This window comes from Hypanus sabinus, chromosome X1, assembly GCF_030144855.1.
Source record: "Hypanus sabinus isolate sHypSab1 chromosome X1, sHypSab1.hap1, whole genome shotgun sequence".
Taxonomy (NCBI): Eukaryota; Metazoa; Chordata; class Chondrichthyes; order Myliobatiformes; family Dasyatidae; genus Hypanus; species Hypanus sabinus.
This window is the reverse complement of record NC_082738.1, coordinates 33,486,745-33,501,909: the sequence shown is the minus strand read 5'-3', so window position 1 is coordinate 33,501,909 and position 15,165 is coordinate 33,486,745. Positions and strand designations below refer to the sequence as shown.

The 15,165-nt window shown below is 51.5% G+C and overlaps 1 protein-coding gene across 1 annotated transcript in view; it reads right to left on the bottom strand.

Annotated features, from left to right (window-relative positions):
* Window positions 1–12,447: 12,447 nt before the first annotated feature.
* Window positions 12,448–15,165, bottom strand: part of LOC132384782 (adenylate cyclase type 5-like) — a 179,267-nt gene continuing 176,549 nt past the window's right edge. The window contains exon 23 of the mRNA XM_059956276.1: window positions 12,448–14,393. Coding sequence (XP_059812259.1) covers window positions 14,265–14,393 — 129 coding nt within the window. The 3' untranslated portion in view covers window positions 12,448–14,264. The remainder of the gene's footprint in view (window positions 14,394–15,165) is intronic.

The following is a 15,165-nucleotide window of genomic DNA, read 5'->3' as shown; positions in this document are numbered from 1 at the left end:
ACCCAGTGATAGGGAGATGAGAACTGTGCACGGTGCTCCCGGTGTGGGTCTGACCCAGGGATAGGGAGATGGGAACTGTGCACGGTACTCCCGGTGTTGGTCTGACCCAGGGATAGGGAGACGGGAACTGTGCTCGGTGCTCCCGGTGTGGGTCTGACCCAGGGATAGGGATATGGGAACTGTGCACGGCGCTCCCGGTGTGGGTCTGGTCTAGGGATAGGGATATGGGAACTGTGCAGGGCACTCCCGGTGTGGGTCTGACCCAGGGATACGGATATGGGAACTGTGCACGGCGATCCCGGTGTGGGTCTGTCCCAGGGATAGGGAGATGGGAACTGTGCACGGTGCTCCCGGTGTGGGTCTGACCCAGGGATAGGGAGACAGGAACTGTGTACGGTGTTCCCGGTGTGGGTCTGACCCAGGGATAGGGAGATGGGAACTGTGCACGGTACTCCCGGCGTGGGTCTGATCCAGAGAGAGGGAGATGGTAACTGTACAGGGTGCTCCCGGTGTGGATCTGACCCAGGGACAGGGAGACGGGAACTGTGCACGGTGCTCCCGGTGTGGGTGTGACCCAGGGAAAGGGAGACGGGAACTGTGCACGGTGCTCCCAGTGTGGGTCTGACCCAGTGATAGGGAGATGGGAACTGTGTACGGTGCTCCCGGTGTGGGTCTGACCCAGGGATAGGGAGATGGGAACTGTGCACGGTGCTCCCGGTGTGGGTCTGACCCAGGGATAGGGAGATGGGAACTGTGCACGGTGCTCCCGGTGTGGGTCTGACCCAGGGATAGGGAGATGGGAACTGTGCACGGTGCTCCCGGTGTGGGTCTGACCCAGGGATAGGGAGATGGGAACTGTGCACGGTGCTCCCGGTGTGGGTCTGGCCCAGGGATAGGGAGACAGGAACTGTGTCCGGTGTTCCCGGTGTGGATCTGACCCAGGGATAGGGAGACGGGAACTGTGCACGGTGCTCCCGGTGTGGGTGTGACCCAGGGATAGGGAGACGGGGACTGTGTACGGTGCTCCCGGTGTGGGTCAGACCCAGGGAAAGGGAGACGGGAACTGTGCACGGCGCTCCCAGTGTGTGTCTGACCCTGTGATAGGGAGATGAGAACTGTGCACGGTGCTCCCGGTGTGGGTCTGACCCAGTGATAGGGAGATGGGAACTGTGCACGGTGCTCCCGGTGTGGGTCTGACCCAGTGATAGGGAGATGGGAACTGTGCACGGTACTCCCGGTGTTGGTCTGACCCAGGGATAGGGAGACGGGAACTGTGCTCGGTGCTCCCGGTGTGGGTCTGACCCAGGGATAGGGATATGGGAACTGTGCACGGCGCTCCCGGCGTGGGTCTGGCCTAGGGATAGGGATATGGGAACTGTGCACGGTGATCCCGGTGTTGGTATGACCCAGGGATAGGGAGACGGGAACTGTGCACGGTGCTCCCGGTGTGGGACTGACCCAGGTATAGGGAGACAGGAACTGTGCACGGTGATCCCGGTGTGTGTCTGACCCAGGGATTGGGATATGGGAACTGTGCACGGTGCTCCCAGTGTGGGTCTGACCCAGGGATAGGGAGACGGGAACTGTGTACGGTGCTCCCGGTGTGGGTTTGACCCAGGGATAGGGATATGGGAACTGTGCACGGCGCTCCCGGTGTGGGTCTGGCCTAGGGATAGGGAGACAGGAACTGTGCACGGTGATCCCGGTGTGTGTCTGACCCAGGGATTGGGATATGGGAACTGTGCACGGTGCTCCCAGTGTGGGTCTGACCCAGGGAAAGGGAGATGTGAACTGTGCACGGTGATCCCGGTGTTGGTATGACCCAGGGATAGGGAGACGGGAACTGTGCACGGCACTCCCGGTGTGGGTCTGACCCAGGGATAGGGATATGGGAACTGTGCACGGCGATCCCGGTGTGGGTCTGACCCAGGGATAGGGATATGGGAACTGTGCACGGTGATCCCGGTGTGGGTCTGACCCAGGGAAAGGGAGATGGGAACTGTGCACGGTGCTCCCGGTGTGGGTCTGACCCAGGGAAAGGGAGATGTGAACTGTGCACGGTGATCCCGGTGTTGGTATGACCCAGGGATAGGGAGACGGGAACTGTGCACGGCACTCCCGGTGTGGGTCTGACCCAGGGATAGGGATATGGGAACTGTGCACGGCGATCCCGGTGTGGGTCTGACCCAGGGATAGGGATATGGGAACTGTGCACGGTGATCCCGGTGTGGGTCTGACCCAGGGAAAGGGAGATGGGAACTGTGCACGGTGCTCCCGGTGTGGGTCTGACCCAGGGAAAGGGAGACGGGAACTGTGCACGGTGCTCCCGCTGTGGGTGTGACCCAGTGATAGGGAGATGGGAACTGTGCACGGTGCTCCCGGTGTGGGTCTGACACAGAGATAGGGAGACAGGAACTGTGTACGGTGCTCCCGCTGTGGGTGTGACCCAGTGATAGGGAGATGGGAACTGTGCACGGTGCTCCCGGTGTGGGTCTGACCCAGGGATAGGGAGATGGGAACTGTGCACGGTGCTCCCGGTGTGGGTCTGACCCAGGGATAGGGAGACGGGGACTGTGTACGGTGCTCCCGGTGTGGGTCTGACCCAGGGAAAGTGAGACGGGATCTGTGCACGGTGCTCCCAGTGTGGGTCTGACCCAGTGATAGGGAGATGAGAACTGTGCACGGTGCTCCCGGTGTGGGCCTGACCCAGGGATAGGGAGACGGGATCTGTGCACGGTGCTCCCGGTGTGGGTCTGACCTAGGGATAGGGAGACGGGAACTGTGCTCGGTGCTCCCGGTGTGTGTCTGACCCAGGGATAGGGAGACGGGAACTGTGCACGGTGCTCCCAGTGTGGGTCTGACCCAGGGATAGGGATATGGGAACTGTGCACGGCGCTGCCGGTGTGGGTCTGGCCTAGGGATAGGGATATGGGAACTGTGCACGGTGCTCCCCGTGTGGGTCTGACCCAGGGATAGGGAGACGGGAACTGTGCACGGTGCTCCCGCTGTGGGTGTGACCCAGTGATAGGGAGATGGGAACTGTGCACGGTGCTCCCCGTGTGGGTCTGACCCAGGGATAGGGAGACGGGACTGTGCACGGTGCTCCCGGTGTGGGTCTGACCCAGGGATAGGGAGATGGGAACTGTGCACGGTACTCCCGGTGTGGGTTGACCCAGGGATAGGGAGACAGGAACTGTGCATGGTGTTCCCGGTGTGGGTCTGACCCAGGGATAGGGAGATGGGAACTGTGCACGGTGCTCCCGGTGTGGGTCTGACCCAGGGATAGGGAGATGGGAACTGTGCACGGTACTCCCGGTGTGGGTTGACCCAGGGAAAGGGAGACGGGAACTGTGCACGGTGCTCCCGGTGTGGATCTGACCCAGGGATAGGGAGACGGGGACTGTGTACGGTGCTCCCGGTGTGGGTCTGACCCAGGGAAAGGGAGACGGGATCTGTGCACGGTGCTCCCAGTGTGGGTCTGACCCAGTGATAGGGAGATGAGAACTGTGCACGGTGCTCCCGGTGTGGGCCTGACCCAGGGATAGGGAGACGGGATCTGTGCACGGTGCTCCCGGTGTGGGTCTGACCTAGGGATAGGGAGACGGGAACTGTGCTCGGTGCTCCCGGTGTGTGTCTGACCCAGGGATAGGGAGACGGGAACTGTGCACGGTGCTCCCAGTGTGGGTCTGACCCAGGGATAGGGATATGGGAACTGTGCACGGCGCTGCCGGTGTGGGTCTGGCCTAGGGATAGGGATATGGGAACTGTGCACGGTGATCCCGGTGTTGGTATGACCCAGGGATAGGGAGACGGGAACTGTGTACGGTGCTCCCGGTGTGAGTCTGACCCAGGGAAAGGGAGATGGGAACTGTGCACGGTGATCCCGGTGTTGGTATGACCCAGGGATAGGGAGGCGGGAACTGTGCACGGCACTCCCGGTGTGGGTCTGACCCAGGGATAGGGATATGGGAACTGTGCACGGCGATCCCGGTGTGGGTCTGACCCAGGGATAGGGATATGGGAACTGTGCACGGTGATCCCGGTGTGGGTCTGACCCAGGGAAAGGGAGATGGGAACTGTGCACGGTGCTCCCGGTGTGGGTCTGACCCAGGGAAAGGGAGACGGGAACTGTGCACGTTGCTCCCGCTGTGGGTGTGACCCAGTGATAGGGAGATGGGAACTGTGCACGGTGCTCCCGGTGTGGGTCTGACCCAGGGAAAGGGAGATGGGAACTGTGCACGGTGTTCCCGTTGTGGGTCTGACACAGGGATAGGGAGACGGGAACTGTGTACGGTGCTCCCGCTGTGGGTGTGACCCAGTGATAGGGAGATGGGAACTGTGCACGGTGCTCCCCGTGTGGGTCTGACCCAGGGATAGGGAGACGGGAACTGTGCACGGTGCTCCCGCTGTGGGTGTGACCCAGTGATAGGGAGATGGGAACTGTGCACGGTGCTCCCCGTGTGGGTCTGACCCAGGGATAGGGAGACGGGAACTGTGCACGGTGCTCCCGGTGTGGGTCTGACCCAGGGATAGGGAGATGGGAACTGTGCACGGTACTCCCGGTGTGGGTTGACCCAGGGATAGGGAGACAGGAACTGTGCATGGTGTTCCCGGTGTGGGTCTGACCCAGGGATAGGGAGATGGGAACTGTGCACGGTGCTCCCGGTGTGGGTCTGACCCAGGGATAGGGAGATGGGAACTGTGCACGGTACTCCCGGTGTGGGTTGACCCAGGGAAAGGGAGACGGGAACTGTGTACGGTGCTCCCGGTGTGGGTCTGACCCAGGGATCGGGAGACGGGAACTGTGCATGGTGCTCCCGGTGTGGGTCTGACCCAGGGATAGGGAGATGGGAACTGTGCATGGTGCTCCCGGTGTGGGTCTGACCCAGGGATAGGGAGACGGGAACTGTGCACGGTGCTCCCGGTGTGGGTCTGACCCAGGGATAGGGAGATGGGAACTGTGTACGGTGCTGCTGGTGTGGGTCTGACCCAGGGATAGGGAGACGGGAACTGTGCACGGTGCTCCCGGTGTGGGTCTGACCCAGGGATAGGGAGATGGGAACTGTGTACGGTGCTGCTGGTGTGGGTCTGACCCAGTGAAAGGGAGACGGGAACTGTCAAACACACACACGCAGTTTACACACGCGTGTCCCAGAGAGAAAGAAGCCGCCTGGCATTATCGCGGTCGAGTAGCAGAACTTGTGCTGACAAACGGGCGAGTTTTTCGGCGACACTTGGATCACATTTGCCAGTGGTCTCAGGGAAGCTGCTGCACCGCCCTCTGCTGGGGAAGCCGGCGTCCCTGCACATGAACCAAGAGATTCACCAGGAAAACGTGGAGAGCAGCGCCGCCCAGTGGCGGCCCACAGGGGTGCACAGGCCTGTTTATCAGTACCCAGCAGGATGGACATTTCCTGTTTTATTCTCAGTTTACTTCAGTTATTTCCTTCCTCTGTGGTTCCCATCTACAGGGGGAGGGATCAACCGCATCGTATCGATTACTTTTTCAGTTCTATTTTGTTATTGTTGCCTTCTATTGGCTTTTAAACGCTTCCCAATCCTCTAACTTCACACTGATTTTTGCCTCTCTTTGGCTTTTATGTTGGCTTTGACTTCTGTTGTTAGCCACGGTTGTGTCAACTTTCCTTTGGAATACTTCTTCCTCTTTGGGACGGATATATCCTGTGCTCTCCGAATTGCTTCCAGAAACTCCAGCTGTTACTGCTCTGCCGTAACCAGTGTTTTTTTTCCCAATCAATTCTGACCAACTCCTGTCTCATGCCTCTGTAATTCCCTTTCCCCCACTGTAACACTGATATATCTACTTCAGCTTCTCCCTCTCAAATTGCAGGATGAATTTGATCATATTATGATTATTTGCCCTAAGGTTCTTTTACCTTAAGCTCTCTGGTCAATTCTGGTTCATTACACAACACCCAATCCAGAGTAGCTGATCCTCCAGCCAATCTGTAACTCTTCTGGAAGTTCATCTCCCTTATTCAGTATACTGCACGCGTTTGGATACAACACCTTCAGTCCTGTGTTCACCCTTTGCGATTCTGTCCCCCTTTGATGTTGCAACTCACCCTGTTGACTGTGCCCACCCACAGCGCATCTGAGGATGTGAACATTCCTCTATTCAGGATGCTTACAGCAGGAGGTGTGTATAAAGGGCCCGGAGGATCACCAGGGACTCCAGCCACCCAATCACAAACTGGTTCAGCTGCTACCATCTGGCAAACAGTATCACAGCATTAAGGGCAGGACCAACATCGGCTATGGGACAGCTTCTTTCACCAGGCCATCAGATTGATCAATACACATTGATCTGATTGCATATCTGACTGTACATTGTGTCCAAATGTACATACATGTATACAGGACAATTGTGCATACGATTTTAGTGTTTGGGCGATGTCCTCCCACATTTCCCTTTCTTATTGCTTGTACATTGTGACAGAGATGCAACATAAAGTCTTGTACGCCCTTGGATGTAATAAATACATTAAAAAGTAAGTAAATTTTGCCCTAATGCGACAGCCTCTCCTCACCACACATTGATCTGTTTGTGCACCAGCTATCTCATCTTCAGCGCTATTATCCACCTTTCCTATGGTATTTCTTGCATTGAAGTACACGCAGCCAAGGACATTAGTCGCACCATGCTCAACGTTTCTCTGCGGTCTTACCAACATCTGCCTCCTTAACCTCTCCATTAACTGTTCTGGCACTCTGGTTCCCGTCCTCCTGCAGCTCTAGTTTAAACCCTAATCTGCAGCATTAACAAACTTTTCTGTCAGGATATTAGACCCCCTCCATTTCAGGTGCAAACCGTCCCCTCTGTACAGGTCCCGCCTTCCCTGGAAGAGAGCCCAGTGAGCCAAAAATCTTACGCCCTTCCTGCTACACCATCTCCTTAGCCACATTAAACTGTATAAACTTCCTAGTTCCAACCTCGTGGCACAGGTAGCAATCCTGAGATCACAACCCTGGAGGTCCTGCCCTTTAACTTAGCACCCAACTCCCTGAACTCCCTAAGCAGAATCTTGTCACTCATCCTACCCATGTCACTGGTACCGACATGGATCAAGACTTGTGGCTGTTCACCCTTCCACTTAAGAATGCTGAGGACTCGATCCGAGATACCCCGGACCCTGGCACCCAGGTGGCAACATGCCATCCAGGAATCCGTTCTTGCCCACAGAACCTCCTGTCCGTTCCCCTATCACCTCTTCTGCCCACTTCATTCCTGAGTCACAGAGGCAGACCCGTCCACTGTGACTTTCCTCTGTTAGGTCACCCCCCACCCCCACCAAGAGTCTCCAAAGTGATATACCTGTTGTTGAGGAGAATGGCCACAGGGTACCCTTTGTCCTTCACCTTGGTGTAACTGCCTCTCGAATTGTCCTATCTATCACCACTTCAGCCTCCCAAATGATCCAGAGTTCATCCATTTCCAGCTCCAACTCCTTGTAAAGGGGGTTTCTTCTTTTTTCTTTGAGACTGTAAAGAGGGTTTCTTCTTTTTGTTAACTAGCAGGAATACTAATTTACTGATAACGAGAATGGTATTCCTTTGTAAACCAAATGGGGATTAATGTTCTTTCTTCTGAGTCTGTAAGCTTTTGTTGACGGGCTTTTGGGCAGATCGGCGCGAGGGGGTCGAGAGAGAGAGGACGCAATGCTGTAAGTTGGCCGAGGATCGGACCCCAAAGGGGGGTCCGAGGCCGGGAGATTCTCCGAGGAGGGGGGGGGGGATGAAGCTAGATGTGCTTGGTTGACCACTCGGAGGGTCCTGAGCTGCGAGTCGAGGAGTTCGGAGAGGCTCGAATGGTGGCCAGAAGACTTCAGTAATTGAGCTCCAACGGTTGTGCACGAAGTGGTTTGGACTTTGATAAGTTTGGCGCCTTTTCTTTAATTTTCTCTTCATATGTACTGTATCGTTATTAATCACTTAGTTATAGTAACCTTTATAAATTGTACTCATTTAATCGCTTATGGTGTACTGTCTGTTTTTGGGCGAGGCGGGGACATCACACAGCATCCACACCAGCTGATTACCCAGTTTGGCGGGGCCGAAGGCTGCTCCCCCTAGACGAAACGAGCTGAGCGAGCCTGAGGCGACCCAGGGGGTTACATTCAACTCCTTAATGTAGATTGTTAGAAGCTGCAGTTGGATGCACTTCTTGCAGTTATTGTCGTCGGGAACACTGGAGGTCTCTCTGCCTTCCCACATCCCACAAGAGGAGTATTCCACTATCCTGTCTGGCACCTCTACTGTCCTAGCTGAGCAAATTTAAAGAAGAGAATGGAAACAAGTTTTCTTTCCTTTGCTTTCTTCGAGTGAAGCCTCTCTTCATGGAAGCCTCAAAGAGCTAAAGCCTCAAGATCACCAGGTGGCCAATAGGATGAGTGAGAGTAATCCGCCTCAACGACTACCATCCAGTGTCACTGACCCCAACAATAATGCCATGCTTTGAGTGGCTGGTTATCGGACGTTACTGAGACATGGCTGAAAGAAGATCAAAGTTGGGAGCTTAATATCCAAGGTTACACCTTGTATCAAAAGGACAGGCAGGCAGGCAGGGGGGGTGGGTGGTTCTGTTGGTAAAAAATGTAATCAAATCATTAGAAGGAGGTGACATAGGATCAGAGGGTGTAGAATCCTTGTAGGCAGAGTTAAGAAACTGCAAGGTTAAAAAGACCCTAATGAGAGTTACTGTATATACAGGCATCCAAACCAGGACATGGGCTACAATTTACAACGGGAGATAGAAAAGATATGTAAAAAGGGCAATGTTACAATAGTCATGGGGGATTTCAGTATGCAGGTAGGCTGGGAAAATCAGGATAGATACATCCCAAAGAAGAAATATTCTAAAGGAAAGTTGACGCAACCGTGGCTGACAAGGGAAGTCAAAGCCAACACAAAAGCCAAAAAGAGAACAAAAATCAGTGTGAAGTTAGAGGATTGGGAAGCTTTTAAACACCAATAGAAGGCAACTAAAAAGGCCACGAGGAGAGAAAAGATGAAATATGAAGGTAAGCTAGTCAAAAATATCAAAGAGGATACCAAATGTTTTTGTCAGATATATAAAAAGTACATGAGAGGCAAGAGTATATATTAGAGAACACACACAGAATGCTGGAGGAACTCAGCAGATATGGCAGCATCTAGAAAATGAGTACAGTCAACATTTTGGCCCGAAACATCAATTGTACTCTTTTCCTAAATCCTCCAGCTTTTTCTGTGTGTTGCTTGGATTTCCAACATCTGTAGATTTTCTCTTGTTTGTGTATATTAGACCACTGGAAAATGACACTGGAGAGGTAGGAATGGACAAAGAAATAGTGGTGAACAATAACTATTTTGCACCCGTCTTCACTGTAGAAAACACTAGCAGTGTGCTGGATGTCTGAGAGTGTTGAGGCAGAAGGGAGTGGAGTTGCTATGACTAGGGAGAAGGTGTTTGGGAAGCTGAAAGGTCTGAAGGTAGATAAGTCCCCTGGACCAGATGGTCTATACCACTGGAAGGCGAAAAAAAAATTATAGGTCAGTTAGCTTGACTTCAGTGTTGGGAAATGTTGGAATCCATTATTAAGAATGAAGTCTCAGGGTACTTGGAGGCACAATATAAAATAGGCTGAAGTCAGCATGGTTTCCTGAAGGGGAAATCTTGCCTGACAAATCTGTTGGAATTCTTTGAAGAAATAACAGGCAAGATAGACAAGGGAGAGTCAGTGGAAGTTGTTTTCTTTGATTTTCAGAAGACATTTCGGCAAGGTGCCACACACGAGGCTGTTTAACAAGATAAGAGCCCATGAAAAGATACTTGCATGGGTGGAAGATTGGCTGAAAGGGGCCTTTTCTGGTTGGCTGCCAGTGACTAGTTGTGTTCCACAGGGGTCAGTGTTAGGACCACTTCTTTTCACACTATACAGCGTGTCAACTATTTGGATGACAGAATTGATGGTTTTGTGGTGTGGTGAACTACATATACCTGTCTGGACACGCCCACCTGCTGACTGCTCCTGTGGCTCCTCCCACAGACCCCTGTGTAAAGGCGATTGGAGGCACTGCTCCTCCCTCAGTCTCCAGGATGCTGTGCTCCCTTTTGCTGCTAATAGAAGCCTATCGTTCACCTCCCGTCTCCAAGAGTTATTGATGGTGCATCATGTGGCCAGGTTTGCAGATGGTACAAAGATTTGGGGGGTTGAGGAAGCAGGGAGTCTGCAGAAGGATTTAGACAGATTGGGAGAATGGACAAAGAGGTGGCAGATTGAATATAGTGTACGAAAGAGTATGGTCATGCACATTGGTAGAAGGAACAAAGGTGTAGACTATTCCTAAATGGGGAGAAAATTCAAAACTCAGAGGTGCAAAGGGGCTTGGGTGTCCTTGTGCAGGATTCCCTTAAGGATAATGTTGAGTGCAGGGCACACCAGGATGTCAGCATGCAGGATACTCAACTGAACTGGTGGCGTAGTGGCACACTGGACTTCGAAGTGAAGGCTCCCGAGTTCGAATCCAGCCGGCTCGCGTGCACGCTTTCCATCCGCGCTGGGTTGAGCATCGAGCTAGCAACTTGGTCTCGTAAAAACAAGAAAGCCTGCTAAAAAAATGCTGTCACGATGGCGTCCCAATGACTCCACTCGGAACTAAGGGCTTTCTTCTTCTTTTTTCTTATAGATAACCCAGCTTGTACAGTATGTGAACTCCTTCCATGTGGGAGTGGCTAATAACTACCACTACGTCTCCCCTTCTTGAAAAAAAGAAAAACTAGGTATGTACAGTACTTGGTGTTCATAGAACTGCATTGAAATTATAGTCACTGAAATAGAATGGTTCAGTTCACTTTACCCATAGTACGTAACTATGCTCCTTACATAAACGTAAAAAAAATTACCTACGTTATAACAGTCTTTCTGTTTTCCTCCTTTTTTCCTTCAATTACTTTTTTTTAAGAACAGTCTCATTTTGTGAAATGTTTTTAACATTAGAATTCTTTTTAAAAAACATTAAATCTAACAGAGGTCAGGGCAGACTACCTGAACACTGGCAAAGTGAGAGGATTATTCTCCCTCTTTAGTCACTTGTCCTAAGCTATTAGGCTGTGGAGTGTATCTCTGTGGTGGCATAGATAAACAACCCAATCAAAAACATTACAATGAAGTTCAGCTTCTTGATGGCATGTCGTCCCAGTATTGGTGAGAAGAGATTCTGAACTACATAGACATCCTCTTTTAACTTTCTCATTTCTCTTTTCACCCTGGCCCCATAAGCACTTTCTTTGTTGGGTTTAGCATAATGCCCGTTTTCTTTGCCAGTTTTGTGACCAAACATTCGGAGATGGCTGTGACATCTGCCCCAGTGTTCATTTTGAACAACACTGCCTCATTTTGCAGCTGAACCATAATACACCAGCCTTGTCTATTTGGACCTAGAGCCCCAAGGAAAGCTAATCCTATTTCCAGTTCTTTTGCTGGACAGAGCTCTTTGACGTGGAATGGAGACTTGCCACATCTCCAGCAGTCGGACATTTTACCTGCTCTTTGTTTCGCGTGTCTGTTTTTTGTTTGAGCTGAGCTCTACTGTCCCCTCTTTCGGTAGTCTTTCTGACTGCACCTTGTTTGTACCCTTCCTTTTGCACAGCTTCTAGCTTTACCTCAGCATCATTTTCGTACCTGAGTTCTGCCTGTTGCTGATGAAGATTCTCACTCTGCCTGACCATAGTAATAGCTTCCTCTAGTGTGAGATTTGCCTACAACTGATGTCTCTCTGACAATTTGGTGTCTAGTAACCCGACAACAATCCTGTCTCTAGTGAGCTCATACCTCAGATTTCCATATGCACAGATGTCTGACAGGGCGTAAAATGCTGTGATGAAGTCATTTACACTTTCATCTGGCTCCTGTTCTCTGGAGTTGAACTTTACCCTCTCATGTATCACTTTTTTGAACTCCTTTTTTCCAAGGATCTGTCAGTCCTAGTCTACCCATGGATGTCATCTGCTTTGTCCCCATGCAGTATATCAGTGTGCTTACTTGATGCTTTTCTGAGGCCTGAGTGAGATCGCTTGCAGTCTCAAAGTCCCCTCATTAAGAGAAATCAAATGTCTCGGGGGACTTTATTAGGTAAGTAGATGTGGGTTCGGCAGGTATTTGCTCCATTTCCCTGGTTGTTTGTTTATTTATTATTTTAGTTATTTGGACTACAAAAGTCTTTTCTCTTCCAGAGAGTTTGACTGACTTCTCTGCTGTGCCTGTGTCTCTGTGCACCTCTCCAGGCTAGTGGCCAACAGATTATTACAATGTGTTCTAGCTTGTTGGGGATCTCACTTGGTCTGTAGCATCAATTCATCCATGATCACCCACTTCTGACATCGTGTTGTGTTCGTTATTGAGGGAGAGTGCAGAAGACACCAAGATGCCAGCACGCAGGATGCTCAACCAAACTTTATTGATAACACTGCTTGTACAATATGTGAATTCCTCCCATGTGGGAGTGGTTAACTTAGTGAGATAGGAATAACACTAATAACTACCACTACAGTTAATTTGCAGTTTGAGTCAGTGGTGAGGAAGGCAAATGCATTCATTTCAAGAGGACTAAAATATAAAAGCAAGGATGTAATGCTGAGGCCTTAGGCCTTATGCTACTGTGCACTTGTAATACTACTGTGACACTGTAATTTCCTTAGTGATCAATAACGTATCTATCTATAAGGCATTCATCTGACCGCACTTGGAGTATTGTGAGCAGTTTTGGGCCCCTTATCCAAGAAAGGATGCACTGACATTGGAGAGGGTCCAGAGGAGGTTCATGAGAAGGATTCTGGGAATGAAAGGGTTAATGCATGAGGAGCATTTGACGGCTCTGGGCTTGTCCTTGCTGGAGATTAGAAGAATGAGGGGGAGTGGGCCTCACTGAAACCTATCGAGTATTGAAAGGCGTAGATAGAGTGGACTTGGAGAGGATGCTTTCCATAGTGGGTGAGTCTAGAATCAGAGAGCACAGCCTCAGGACACAAGGACGTCCCTTTAGAACAGAGAGAAGAAGGAATATCTTCAGCCAGAGGATGGTGAATCTCTGGAATTCATTGCCATAGACGGCTATGGAAGCCAAGTCAATGAGTATATTTAAAGTGGAGATTGATAGGTTCTTGATTAGTAAGGGTGTCAAAGGTGATAGCAAGAAAACAGGAGAATGGCAGAGCCAGCTCAATGGGCCAAGTGATCTAATTCTGCTCCTATGGACTTGAACTTGAGTTGTAAGAGTGTGTGTGTTCTGGGCCCAGTTAATTCATTTACTTTATTATCAGCAAAGACTTTGCAACTGCTTCAGCCATGATGGAATGGTGAAACAGACTCAATGGGCTGAATGGCCTAATTCTGCTCTCATGTCTTATGGTCTTATCTCCTCTCCCTCATCCCTTTCCTCCATCTCCTCTCTCCTTGCCCCTCCTTCACTGGTCTGCCCAATGATGAACCAAATGACAGAGGTTGGTAAAGGTAACAGGTCTTTATTTTTTGCAATTCCTATTGTAGAGCCCCCTCCTCTCAGGCCATACCACCTGTTCCCTATAGAAACACCCCCACACCTAACCCTCCCCCAAACACTGATATAAAACCCCTCACCCTCGCTTTGGCAATGACAGACAAACAGGACTTGAGAAGTGGGATTTGGTACCAAGACCAGACACAATCCCCAGTCACTGAGTGATCATGGTCCCCTTCCTACACACCTCCTGTTCCCTATTAGCAAAATCTGAGGGCTTCCTGTACTGTAGGCAGTCCTCCAGGGAGAGGCAATGGGGAGGTTGGGGAAAGGGGTGAAGGGGGAGGGGAAGGGATGAGGAAGGGGTAGAAAAGGGATGCAAGGCAAGGGGAGGGAGATTTAAGAAAAAGGGAGAGCAAAAATGGGGGTCAGAGAGAGGGGATGATGAGGGGAGAGGGAGAGTGAGTTTGGAACATGGGCCTGAGGAGAGAATATAGAGAAAGGCGAAGAGAGGAGAGGAAACTGTAGGGAAAAAACCAGCAGAAGAATAAATAAATAATTCCCCTGGGGATGGTCTGGGACTGACTGCCCATCCCACCCACCACCAGCTTCTTCCATGTTTGGCACCTGAGTTCTTCACAGAAGAGGTTGTATCTGGTGAGGCAGCCTTGATCATTGCCTTGATCTGGCCCCACCCCCGCTAAGGGGTAGAGCGGGGCATTGTGGGGGGTGGTCTCACTCACACCCCCCACACCCCTTGCTTATAGCTAGCTGGGGCAGGTGCGTGGTCCAAGGAAGTAGGTCAACATCTCCCCCTTGCCCTTGACCTTGACCAGACCTCGACACTGCAGCTGGTACCCTTTGGATGCCAGGACCTGGTACATGTCACCTGTCACCTGTGAGGGGTAGGGGGTGAGGGAAAAGAAGGTGGCAGGTTAGAGAGGGCAGATCTGCCCCAGAGACCCCCACTGCCCCGAGACCCCCTACCCCATCAGACAGCACATGATCGAGGGGGGGTGGGAGCGCAGATTGGATCCATAATTGGCTTAGCGATACGAAGCAGAGGGTGATGGTTGAGGGACGTTTCTCGGACTAGAGGCCTTTGTCTAGTTGCGTGTCATGGGTCAGCGTTGGGACCTTTGTCGTTTGTCATTGAAATAAACAATTTGGCTTGCTTAGTGTGTTTGCAAATGTCATTAAAATAAGTGAGATCGTAGACATTAGAGGTCACCAAAATCGAGAGAGGGATCTTGATCAGCTGGGTGAGTGAACCGAGGAGTGCAAATGAAGTTTTAATTCGGAGCAGTGTGAGGTGTTGTAGTTTGGGAATCAAACCAGGGTAGGATCTTCACAGTGGAGCTCTGAGGAGTATCGTAGAACAGAGGGACCTGTGGGTGCAGGTACATAGTTCCCTAAAGGTGGAAGACAGGATGGTGAAGGCAGCATTTGGCATCAGTCAGGGTACTGAGTACAGAAGTGGGGATGTTATGTTACAGTTGTACAAGACATTAGTGAGGCTACACTTGTGTTCAGTTTTGGTCACCTTCTATAGAAATGATACCATTAATGAGGATGTTGTCAGGACTTTAAGGACTGTGTTATGGAGAGCGGTTGGCCAGGTTGGGACTTCATTGCTTGGAGTGTTTAGAAGTGTATAAAATCACTAGG